Source organism: Pan troglodytes, chromosome 1 (assembly GCF_028858775.2).
Source record: "Pan troglodytes isolate AG18354 chromosome 1, NHGRI_mPanTro3-v2.0_pri, whole genome shotgun sequence".
NCBI lineage: Eukaryota > Metazoa > Chordata > Mammalia > Primates > Hominidae > Pan > Pan troglodytes.
The window spans coordinates 171382341-171395020 of record NC_072398.2 but is presented as its reverse complement, the minus strand read 5'-3'; the positions used below and the strand labels follow the sequence as shown (position 1 = coordinate 171395020).

The 12680-nt window shown below is 41.6% G+C and overlaps 1 protein-coding gene across 38 annotated transcripts in view; it reads left to right on the top strand.

Moving 5' to 3' along the window:
• FGGY (FGGY carbohydrate kinase domain containing) overlaps positions 1–12680 on the top strand; it is a 486570-nt gene that overhangs the window by 302935 nt on the left and 170955 nt on the right. For all 38 annotated transcript variants that reach the window (XR_002938170.3, XM_024346119.3, XM_024346101.3 and 35 more), the window contains one exon: positions 10227–10334. Coding sequence is in view for 37 of the 38 variants with exons in the window: in XM_024346119.3 (XP_024201887.1) it covers positions 10227–10334 (108 nt within the window). In the remaining variant the exon portion in view is untranslated. The remainder of the gene's footprint in view (positions 1–10226; positions 10335–12680) is intronic.

Genomic DNA, 12680 nt, shown 5'->3' with positions numbered 1-12680 from the left:
GGCTTGTATGGAGGTGATGATATTAACACAGGCTACATTTCTCTGGGTCACTGAATGTACCCGGCACTGTACCAAGGCCAGTAATAGACTGTGCCACATTTAATGTTTACAGATCTGTAAGAGAGGTCTTATTTGTCCCATTTTTCAGATGAACACCCCAAAGACCAAGGTCACACAGCAGAGACTCTCGGCTGGAGACTGCCCTCAGGCATCCTTTTAACGGAACTCTAAAGTCTGCAGGAGGGAGCCATTTTTCCTACCAGCCAGTTTAGAATCAAAAAAGAGCATTGGTTTTGCCGTATTAGAGAACTAATTCATAATTAGTACTATGCTCACTCCTGGAGGATTTGACAGAAATAGAAGATATGGTTCTGACTCAGGATCCACCTCACTACGTGATGTCAGAGCAACAGAGCTAAGACTGCAACTGATGAGTATTGTGCAGATGGAGCACGCTACCTCCTCGTTAGCTCTCTCCCCTGCACCCACTCTGCCCCACCCACTCCTCCTCCCTTGCGTGATCCATAGAATGGACCAATATGTGTTTACCCACCACAGATTGTTTGGATTGTGAAAAATGCATGATATAATTTTATATCTTTGAAGGCACACAGCTCTCAGAGCTTTCAAAGCTGAAAACCAGTCTGGGCTCACTGGAGCCAGTTAGGCATTTGTATATAGAAGGCCAAGTGTGGCTTCTTGTCTACAGGAGAGAGAAAATGTGGAGGAACTTTTGGGAGGCTTCAGAGTTTTTTGGCTATTCTCTCTCTCTTGCAAAGCAATCTGGGTGCATTAACTATAAATGAATGAGAAACATATGGATTAAATTTTATCTGTGATCACATATGAGTTTCAAGAATGATAAAGAATAAGGAATTCAGTGTTTAAGGAGTCCAAAATACTTTGCAAGTAATTCAGGACATTGCAGGCAACATTTGGCTGCCTCCCTCTATCCAAATTTGAGGACTGTTTGGTAGGGTGACAGACCTGCTCAGTGCCCTCCCCACCCACTCAGACTGCTAAGCCTCAGGAGATACCTGTGGATAGGTTTTGTGTGTATCTTGTTTTGCTGAGACTGAAATAAAGAGATTGGGTTTCTAGGAAAGGCAAACTCTATGAGAACACTCTTAACCATTTTGAAACCCCCAAATAGAAGAGGAAAATTTGGTAAGCCCGATCTTTATTAACCATGTCTTGCTTACAGATAATATTAGATGTGTTTTATATCCTATTATTGCCCTTAATGTTAGTGTCATTGTCCTGTTAATGATAATGGTAGCCATGTCCTGCACTTGTGTGGTGATCTAATTTACAAACAGGTACACATTACCTGTTAATACACATTACAGATGTATTTGTAGAGATGTACACTTACAACATATGCAGAGTATGTTATGACAAGCTACTATACAGGAATTATAGAGTTAAGTGAAGATGCAGGCAGGAGTACCTAACCCAGCATTGTGGTAGAAGTCAGGGTTTACGGAAGGCTTTTCAGAGGAGATAACATTGAGTTCAGTCCTACACATGTTCGTTTGTTTGTTTGTTTGTTTGTTTTTGAGACGGAGTCTCACCCTGTCGCCGAGGATAGAGTGCAGTGGCACGATCTTGGCTTACTGTAACCTCCACCTCCTGGGTTCAAGTGATTCTCCTGCTTCAGCCTCCCAAGTAGTTGGTACTACAGGCACGTGCCACCACACCTAGCTAATTTTTGTATTTTTAGTAGAGCCAGGGTTTCACCATGTCAGCCAGGCTGGTCTCAGAACTCCTGACCTCCAGTGATCTGCTGGCCTTAGCCTCCCAAAGTGCTGGGTTATGCATGTTCTTAAAAGAATATGAATAAGTAAGTGGCTGGGTGCAGTGGCTCATGCCTGTAATCCCAGCACTTTGGGAGGCCGAGACGGGCAGATCACTTGAGGTCAGGAGTTCAAGACCACCTGGCCAACACTGGTGAAACCCATCTCTACTAAAAATATAAACATTAGCTGGGCGTGGTGGCATGTGCCTGTAATCCCAGCTACTTGGGAGGCTGAGGCAGGAGAATCACTTGAACCCAGGAGGCAGAGGTTGCAGTGAGCCGAGATTGTGCCACTTCACTTCAGCTGGGGGACAGAGCAAGACTCAAAAAAAAAAAAAAAAAAAGGAATATGTATAAGTTAGCCAGGGGAAAGCGAGAGGGAGTGCCCTCTAATCAGTGAGAGAAGAATTTATGAACACTAAGAGTTGAGAAAGAAAACGGCACAAGGAATTTCAGGTTCACTTAAGTCTGGGGCCTAGCTTGTGATGGGCTTGGTGCAATAAAAAATGATGGGGGCAGAGGATTGGGAAATGATAACATAGGGGATTTCAGGAGACAAAAAGGTAAAAGCTAGATCAGACAGTCTCATATGTCGTGGCAAGCTGCTCAAGGACTTTAGTAAGGAGAATGATAGAATTAAATTTGTGTATTAGATCATTTTGGTGGAGGTATGAAAGATTCTCTGAGTGACGCTTAAGAGAGTACAGGATGGAGGACACTATTTGGGTCAGGGAAACGAGTTTAATCCAGTTTCATCACCCTTGTAATAATCCAAGCAAGAAATGATGAAGGGCTGGACTAACGTAGTGGCAATAGTTGGAAACAGGAAGACTTGTGTTTGAAAAATATTTGACAGAGCACCGTGACCTACTGTGGGGCAGATGAGAGCGATGAATGATCAGGAAGTCAAGAATGGTATCCTGAGACAGAGATACTTCTGACATGTCAAAAATATAACGTGCCATCCTTCATCCCAGAGCTACAGAACAAGACATGTCGATTAGCCATCCAGGTCAAAGGTTCCATGTGGAGCTCAGGAGCAAGGCCTGAGTGTGGGATAAAAATTGTCATTGCACACATAGGACTGGATGAGCTGACCCTAAGAGATGTAGGCAGTGAGATGAACATAGGAGAGAATCCAGGAGGGAAGAGAAAGAAGAGCCTACCAAAGAGACGAAGCTGATAATGAGTAGAGGCTGGACCTGCACCCAGCTCTTTGGACACCAAACTTTTCCACTGTCCCAGAAAGTTGCAGAATTAAGCTATCTGTGGCTTAACATGCCTTGAGAGCATACTGTGTCCTAGGATCTTTATACACATTACCCCATCTAGGACTTAGACACAGCTCTGTGGTTAATGAGACGATCCCCATCGACAGATAAGGAAACTGAGTCTCAGGTCAGCAAATGACCTAACCAGAATTATCCAAGTTTGTCGGACTCCTAAGTCTGTGCTCATGTTACTAAACCATGTTTCTGCCTTTAAGATAAGATATGGCTCCTCACTATTTCCTGGGAGAGGCAGACATTAACAGCTATTTACAATTCAATCTGAGAAATGTAGAAATAAAGGTGAATGCTGAGAGCCCCCATTCATAAACAAAATTCTCTATGCTTTTTTTTTTTTTTTGTACCATGTGGTGATCTAGGAGTTGGCTGGATTGTGTATAAATGGTTTTTCTCTAGTAAGAAGATAGCACCGTCCATTTGGAGGGTGAGATGAGCCACCACGGAAATACCCGGTCCCACACATGCCTGTGGCTACCCTCTAAAATTCCCAACCTGGCCGGAGGCACTCAAAACAAAACCTCCTGTTCCCTCCCAGGACGACTGGCGCCTGGAGCCTGCCTTTTGCCCCTGCCAGAGGCTTAGGCCAGCCTCGGAGTGATGGCGTTGCAGGGAGGCAGAACAAACAGAGCTGGAGCAGCTCCCCACTCTGAGTCCAGTCATCTCTCCCAGAAGAGGTGTGAGCAGGCTTCTGGGCTTTGTCACCACAGGGAAACTCGGCTGACGGGCACATTGCCTTAGATGAAACTAAGCCAATGGCATGCACTCATGGAGCCAGCTTGAGCATAGACAAAAAGAGAGGCAGGAGCACATGGAAAGAGGCTTCTAATCCCAGCTCCATCATTTCTGATCTTTATGATCCTGGGCAATTTGCTTACCCTCTTCGTGCCTGTGTCTTCAGCTATAATATGGGCTGACTGTGTTTGACTCTATAGACTGTCAGGGTAACTCTAAGTCTGAATGCAAATGTACACCTACAAGTCACTTGATATCTGAGTTATGCCCCAGCCCATACTGAATTCCAAGTCCCCCTAGATTATAAACTTCAGGAGGACGGAGACTACATCACTTATTGGCTCTGATGTCTGTCTTTCTATATCTTTTCATATTTAAAACAGTAGTTTGAAATCAGTGTGTATCCAATAATATTTACTGAATACTTAATCAGCTAATGTAAGATGTTTTAGATAGTAGCCATTAAATACAACTCATGAAGTTGACAGAAAAACCCACAATAATCTTGGCCACAGGTTATGGAGCAAAGCAAGTACTAGGGGTACTACCAACAGAACAAAGTAAGTACTTCAAGAAGCCCCAGGAGTTAGCCCAAGACAATCCCATGAAGCCCAGGCCATGTGAGGGCAGAGTCTGTGTTGAAATAGCTAGCTGAAGAGTTCTGATTGACGAGCTGGGCTAGAACAACTCAGCTTCATGAAATCTTAGAAAACCTCAAAGACAAAATAGATATTAAATATTTCTAGTCCAATCAATTGATTTTATAGCTGAGGAGAGTTAGTTATAGAGAGGGAAATAAGTTGGTGGTTCATAATTTGGATCCTGAAAGCCCTCCTCTTCTATTTACTAGCTATTTGACCTCCTGCAGCTTCTATTTCCTCATCTGTGAAGTAATATAATAATAGGACCTCTCTCATTGGGTTGTCATGAGTGTTAAATGTGATAATATATGTGAAGAACTTAGAAGAGTCTGTAGCATATGATAAATGCAAATAACTCTTAGCAATGACTATTTTATTATTTCTATATGATTTATTATTATAATTGTTAACTGATTTAAAGGCTCATTTCAATGGGTTTTTTTCCCCAACCATAATTGTTTTAAAATTGGATTTTTGAGAATCAGTAGGATCTGTTGATGCAAAACTATACCCATCCTTCAAACCATGCGATCTTTTATTTAAAGTAAAATGCAGAACTTTATATGGGGCCCTCTGAAATCAAAATGTGTTTACAGCTTCATGACTCTGAGCCTTGTCTACATGACTGTTTCTGCCCGGGCTGCCCTTCCTCTCTGCCCAAGCAAGTATGTCCTCCTCGTTCAAAGCCTTGCTTCAAGGTGGCCATCTCTGTGAAATGCTCTCTTTTCCCAGGCAGTGAGTTATTCCTTCCTTTGGGCTCGTACTGCACTCCTCTCTTACCTTTTTGTAGCACTTGCCATGTTTTGTTGTTATTTTTTTATTTCTACCTGGCTGCCCTGTCAGATTAGGAACTCCCTGAGGTAAGGGACCATGCCACTTCATTAGTAGTAGTAGTAATAGTAATAGTAATATTTTGCCTTATTGTTGTAGCTTTATTGAGCTCAGTGTCTGACATACAGTATGCAACCAATGTTTTTATTACTGTTTTTGAAGTTTTTATAATGATATTTATATCAGACACAAAGAGTACACCAGATGTCTAAGTACAGTTTAAACAAAATACCAAAATGAACACCAGTATTCCTACCACCAAACCTGTGAAAGAGAATATTGCCAATACCTTTTAAGTGTAAGTTTTTAACTGTGTAAGTAAATAAATGTTACCTGTTTTCTTAATTTTGCTTAGTGTTTTAGCTCTTTGAGGTAATTTTGAATCTTGATTTGAACATGTCCCATAATAAGCTATTTTTCCAAGTGTTAGCATCTGAAAATATAAGCTTTTCTTCTGTATCATCTTCTACTCCATTATTAAGCATATTGATTAAACCAAGACCAAGGACAAATCTAGAGACCCCCTTACATGGTTGTGATTACTATTGCCTGTGGTTGTTCAGCCAGTCACCTGACTATTCCGTCATACAAGCCTCATTTCAAGGAGAGCTAATGTTTATTTGGTGTTTAACATATAATAAACCATTGATATGTGACAGCTTACTTAATCTTTACAAAAGTCCCCCAGCATTCATGCATTCCTCCCATTTTGGAGTTGAGGAAACTGAGGCTCAGAAAGGCTACCTTACGTAAGATCACCTAGCTGAGAATTGGGCAGAGTCAGGACTAGAATCACGATGGGCCTTTGTCCCGACCCATATTTTCTCTTCTGTTGTTCACTGGTATATCAGGGAACACTTAATGGAAACTTTTTAGAAATGAAGATTCCCTAACCTACTTGTCATCAAGGCCAGAAGGTTATGTTCAGTTTGAGTAAGTCTGTGTTGGCTCTAATGGCCCTTGCTTTCTGCTCTTCAAAACAGATGAAAGACTCAAAGAAGTAATGGTAGCCTAAAATTAAGACTATAATTTGGCAGAGACAAATATAGAACCTGATGCCTGACTGCTTTCAGTTTTTGTAACACTGGGCATGTTATTTAACTCTCTGCCTCAGTCTACATATCTGTACAATAGGAATAATAACAGAATTTTAAAGTGATTTAATACCTGTAATATGCTTAGAATCAGGCCTTTACTAAGTACACAGTAAGTCTCAACTATTGTTGTTGCTGCCAACAGTGCCGTTATTACTGGGAAGTCAGTGTCCTGCATGGACACCTGTCATCAATGTAGTATGATGAGCTCCCCTTCTTTAGGGTCATGGAGCAGTCTCCAGGCCAAGACAGCCATCAGCATGGAAGGGGCTTTCACAAAAAGATTTTTAAATATTTAGGTTTGTTGCAAAAGATTAAACAACACATAAGTACACAAGTATACATTCTTTCTCTCTCTCTCAAAACAAACTAGGAATTCCTAGATTCTTCTAAGAACACAGGGTTTGAGAGTGACTGGAAGTACTCTTTGTTTCCTTGCTTTACACAGGATGTCTGAGGAGAAGCATGTGCTATTCCAGATGAGTGGGCACAAACAGAGGTCAACTCAAAACTTTCTCCCTGGACAGAGCCAAGCAAAACCATACTCTGACATTTCTGAGCAGCAAAGCAGCAAAGCCACAATCTTCTAATGAAGTCTTGCTGCAGCTGATGCAGTAACATCCCCAAACTGTGGGACAGGGGATGGGGAGAAGGGAGGTGAAGTGTATCCTTCCTAAGCAATTTATGCATACAAGTAAAGAGCATTATCATAGAGTTTGAGGTCAACATCTGCCTCAGTTGAAATCCCATCGTGGTCATCCATGTACTAACCATAGACAACTTACACAACCTCTTGGGGACTAATCCGTCAAATGGGGCCAAGAGTTCTGGAGGCAAGGGGCTGCAGGACACAGAAAGAGATGACTTGGCTTTGGCTCTACCTGTGCAAACCCTGGGTCCTAAGTGGTAATGAATATGGTCTGCCTCATTCATCTCAAAGAAGCTCTGGGACTTAGGAAAGCAATTTCTAGAATTGGCACGTGATAAAATTTTCACTGGGCAAAGAAAGGCAGAGTGGTGAAAATAAGTACCAGTTAGTATGCTCTCCTTGTGGCTGGAACATTCACCATAGCTCACTCGTGCATTCTTTCTCTCTCATACACACCACACTCACACTCACCCACCTGAATAATTTCCATGCATGTTTTAAATCTTAATTCATGTACCATTTCCTTGGAGAAGCATTCCCTGTCACCTAGACTGAATTAGGTACCTCCCTTGTGTGCTCTCTTACTACCTTTTGGCTTTCCCTCATTTACTTCTCACAGTTGGTAATTACATATTTGTGTAATGATCTGATTAATATTTTTCTTAAGGTAGCCAGTTGCCCCAGTTTGGCTGAAACTGAGGGGTTTTCCAGAAGGCAAGACTTTCAGCGCTGAAACTGGGAAAGTCCTGGCCAAACCTGCGTAATTGTTCACTCTGGTCTGCTTCCCTCTCAAGATCGGATGCTCTTTGAGTACAGGCACTATGCTCTTGTTCACCATTTATCTCTGTGCCTGGCACAGACCTGGACTGGGAACTCAGGAAACATCTGTTAACCAGTAAAGAAGTAAATGTATATGTTAATCTAAGCTGAACTTACTTTTCTTATGAAAGCCTATCTTTTTTCTCCCTGAAATTATTCTATTTTGATGTTAAAATATCCCTTTTGAAAAACTGTCCTTATTTGACAAAATTTAAAGTTCACAATGTTATGCTGTTTTTGTTTTTTGCCTTCCTTCCCCCCCTTCCCATTTTGGGGTTGGAAATCCTACTGATTTGAGGAATCACTTGTTTAGTAAAGAGAGAACCGGGGTAGCTGAGGTCAAGACAAATAAGGTCTGTCCCCATGCTAAAATGCTAGTAATCACTTCTGTATCCTCTGGGCCTAGCACATTACCAAGCACATAGTAAGGGCTGAGTAAATATTTGTGCAATATATAAATGAATAGATTTTCTGCCCAGCCTCAAGACCTGCTGGAATACAACTTGTATGCCTAACTCCCTTTTCTTCCCTACCCTCTAGCTAAACATTTCTGTGACCATAAATATGACTTCAGCATTCCTTACTGCTGAATAGATGAGAAGCATGTACCACTGCAGATGAATGAACACATGGTCTATCCCCACCTGTTCTAGTTCATCTCTTTAAATGCTTTCCTTACTGTTGAAGGGACTGCTATGGTCTGTTAAAAAATAATAATAATAATAAAATAAAAAATTAAAAAAAAATGGCACTATCTTGATTACTGAGAGCACCTCTCTTACTCACATGGCTTTGTTCAAGCTCCTCCCTCTACTTGGAACACCTGTTTCACTTTAGCAAAATCCTACTAGTCTTTTCAAACTTAGCTTATGTCCCTTTCTCTAAGAAGCCACCTCTGTACCCTTCCACTTGTCAAAAGTAAAATGAGAACAAGTTAGGGAAAAATTTGAAAGTTTTCTATCTTACAAAAGTACCAATTGCCATCAGCAAGACTTCAAGTGGTAAGAAGCTCACCTTACGGCAGTTACAGTGCAGTTTATGAAGCATTAAGGAGAAAGTATTTTGACCTTTTTAGTCATTGGCTGTTATGTATTAACATTTTTTTTTCAGGGGAAACAGGACTGTTTAAACTGATTTGTCTATAGTTGATTGATTTAATTTTCCTGAATCATGCTGGCAAGGACCTAAAGCTTATGTTTTAATTTCATCAAATCATGCTGACAGGGAGATAAAGCTTATGTTTTATGCTTTGTTTATAATGAGAGCTAGCAACTCTGGGAAATCAGAATGACTTAAGTTTTACCACTTGACTCTGGGCAGTTGGCCTTGGGGTATATATCTAAATGGCGGCCTCTATCTTTGTATAATCTTTAGTACATTCCTCACCTCCTGTGCCCATCCACAATATTTCGTATTTTGTCTTTACCATCTCATGAACCACACTATATTCTATTTGTCTGTTTTTTTGTATAGCTCCTCCACTAGATGGGAGCTTCTTGAAAGTAAGAACTCTGATTCATCTTTGTGTCCCCAGCACCCAATAGGGGGACAGGATTGCTATTAGGTAGCAGTACATATTTGTAAAAGGAAAGAAATCTATCAGTTATTATAGTCCCCCAAATGCTAAGTTACAGACAAATAGAAAACCTTAGTGACAAACAACAGTAGACATTTATTTTTGCTCACAAGTTTGTTGGTTGGCTAGGTGAGTCTGATGATCTGGGCTAGTCAATGCTGGTCACCTACAAATATTTGCTGATGTTACCTGGGTTCTTTCATATATCTGGGACATCACCTGAGACAACTGAACAGACTCAGCTCTGTTGCACATCTCCTGTCACCCAGCAGCCTTGTAGGGCATGGTTTTGTGGCCAAGTTTGAGGAGCGAAAGACAGAACAGAAGCACACAGCCCTTTTGAAACCTAGGCTTGGAAAACTGGCCCAGTGTCACATGTGCCTCATTCTCTTGGCAAAACAAGTCACAAGACTGGCATAGATTGAAGGGGTAGGGAGATAGACCCACATCTCAATGTGAGGAGCTGCAAAGTCTCATTGCAAAGGGTGTTGACACAGGAAGGGTAGAGAATGGGGACCACCTTTGCAATCTCTGCCATAGTGAGGGAGCCAACAGGGAAACACCTTATCAGTTTCTTTCCAAAATGACCATTTTTATTACCTTAACATTTAAATGAATTTATCAGGAAAGTTTCTAAAAAAAGGAGCCATGGCCTTTCTTGGGAGAGAGTGACTTCCCCACCATAAAAGGCATTCAATAAGAAGCTGAATTCCATGGTCATAGAAATATTAGGAGGAGAACCCTTCCCCTACCCCTGAGAGTCAATGTTTTCACATATTTTCCATCTTTCTTTCCAGATCAGCAAAGACCCGATTTTTGTACCAGGCGTCTGGGGGCCTTATTTCTCAGCCATGGTACCTGGGTTCTGGCTGAATGAAGGTGGTCAGAGCGTTACTGGAAAATTGGTAAGTTGACACTTTCTCAATAGGGTCATGGATGTTTTTATGTCATTGATTAGTCCATTTTGTCACATGACCCATATACCCAATATCTGGAGGATTTGCAGACCCCTGAATCGGGGTGTACTTTCTCTTAGTGCACAGCCTAACATGTCATACACATGCAGCATATGTTGCTTAAGGAAGAAGTGTTACAGCAGGCAGTGATGACCAGCCCTTCTTCTCACCTGATCTTTCCTTACATCAATCCATTTTTCTCAGAGTGATGAGAGTGATATTCTACTTAGAGAAAACGACATGTTACTCCCCAGCCCAAATCCTTCAGTTTTCCCCATAGCCCCTTGAGACATGGCTCAGATAATATTCTGGCTGCATTATACACTTCATGGTCTATCCCCTCCAGTCCCACACATGTGCCTGTAATTTACACTAGGTTGCTCTCCTCACAGCTTCTCCATGCCTCCTGTCATTGCACTTCTCTGTCCCTTTATACAGGCTTCTTTCCCTGCTTGGGGAGTTCTTTACCACCTCAATAATTTTACTTGTCCTTTAAGATCCAACTCCAGCTCTTAGCACACTCTGTTATTCTTATTGGTTACTAATCCCCTTTTCTAGAACACTCTGAGTTCCTTAAAGACAAGGGCCATGCGGTACACAGTGGCTCATGCCTATAATACCAGCACTTTGCGAGGCTGGGGCGGGCAGACCACCTGAGGTCTGAAGCTCAAGGACAGCCTGACCAACATGGTGAAACCTCATCTCTACTAAAAATACAAAAATTAGCTGGGCTCGATGGTGGGCGCCTGTAATCTCAGCTACTCAGATACTCTGCTAAGACAGGAGAATCACTTGAATCTGGGAGGCACAGATTACAGTGAACTGAGATTGCAACACTGCACTTCAGCCTGGGCGACAAGAGCGAAACTCTGTCTTAAAAAAAAACCCACAAAATAAAGACAAGTTCTCTTTGTATCCACCTCAGTGCCAGGTTCATAGAAGGTACTTAATACAAACTTGTTGAATTATTAAGGTTGTCCAATAGGGGAGACAGAAGATTCATAAAAGTGAGATGAGTGCTGTAACAGAAGTACACGGTACAGAGTTGGCACAAAGCTAGGTTAGGAAACTCTTTACAGGGGAGAAGGCATTGGTGCTGAGCCTTAAAAGATAAATAAGGACAAACCAGGTAAAGGAGGGTACAGATAGTCTACTTGGTAGGAAACTTGTATGGGAAAAAAGACATGGAAGTGAAAAATAACGGCTAATTTGAGGGTAATGGCAAATAGTCCAGAAGTTCAGCTGTGGCACAAACTATTCTTAGAAAAATGGCTTACAATAAAAGTTAGAGAGTAGGGCAGAGACCACATCCCTGTAAAACATGCTAAGGAATTGAACTTCGTCTAGCAGACCAAGGGGAACCAGTGAAAGGTTAGAAGAGTATGTGGACATGTTCATAACTCAGTTGTAAAAATCTCTGCTTAGAAGCCATGAGGGTAAAGGCCTGAGGACACATGGCCAGAGGCAGGGAGACTAGTTTTAGTACGTTAGTCAACAGACAAAAAGCCACAAGGACTTGAATGAGGACAGTAATAATGATGACTGGGAATTGAGGTCAAGAGATTGGCAGGCTTCTGAGAGATCAAATGTGGAATACAGAGAAAGTGAGACCTAGGCTCGGTTACACACACTCACATTTACTGTTAAATTGAAAATATCTGCTTATGTTATGATGTGATTTGCCTACCAACTCTTCTAAATGTTCAGCCAATTGGAAATGATCTTATTCAAAGCTGGATGTGTATGCAAATATCTGTGAGTTTACATTTCTTAGTATAATCCTATTTTATACATGACTGCCTCAAATTATCTTTCAAAGTAAATGGAAGCATAGGTGGGTAGATGGATTCAAAGGGCATGTTCTGTACGTTACTGTTGTGCCAGGCTACAGAAATGAATTAAATGAATTGGACCTCATCAGTCCCTGGTTTTAAGGAGCTCATACTTGGATGGGGAATCCCTGAGTATGAAATAAATCATGTTTGATTGGTCTCAGTAACCAGTGCTAGAAAAGTTGAGAAGGAAGACATCATCTATGGCTACAGTACAGTAGAAATGCAGCCCACTTTATATTCTCCTATTTAAACTTGTGCTATGTACTTAGTCAACTTATTTTATTTTACTTTCAGTTCCGGGATACAAGTGCAGAACCTGCAGGTTTGTTACATAGGAATATGTGTGCCATGGTGGTTTCCTGCACCTGTCAACCCATCATCTATGTTTTAAGCCCTCCATGCATTAGCAATGTGTCCTAATGCTGTCCCTCCCCTTGCCCCTAACTCCCCAACTGGCCCC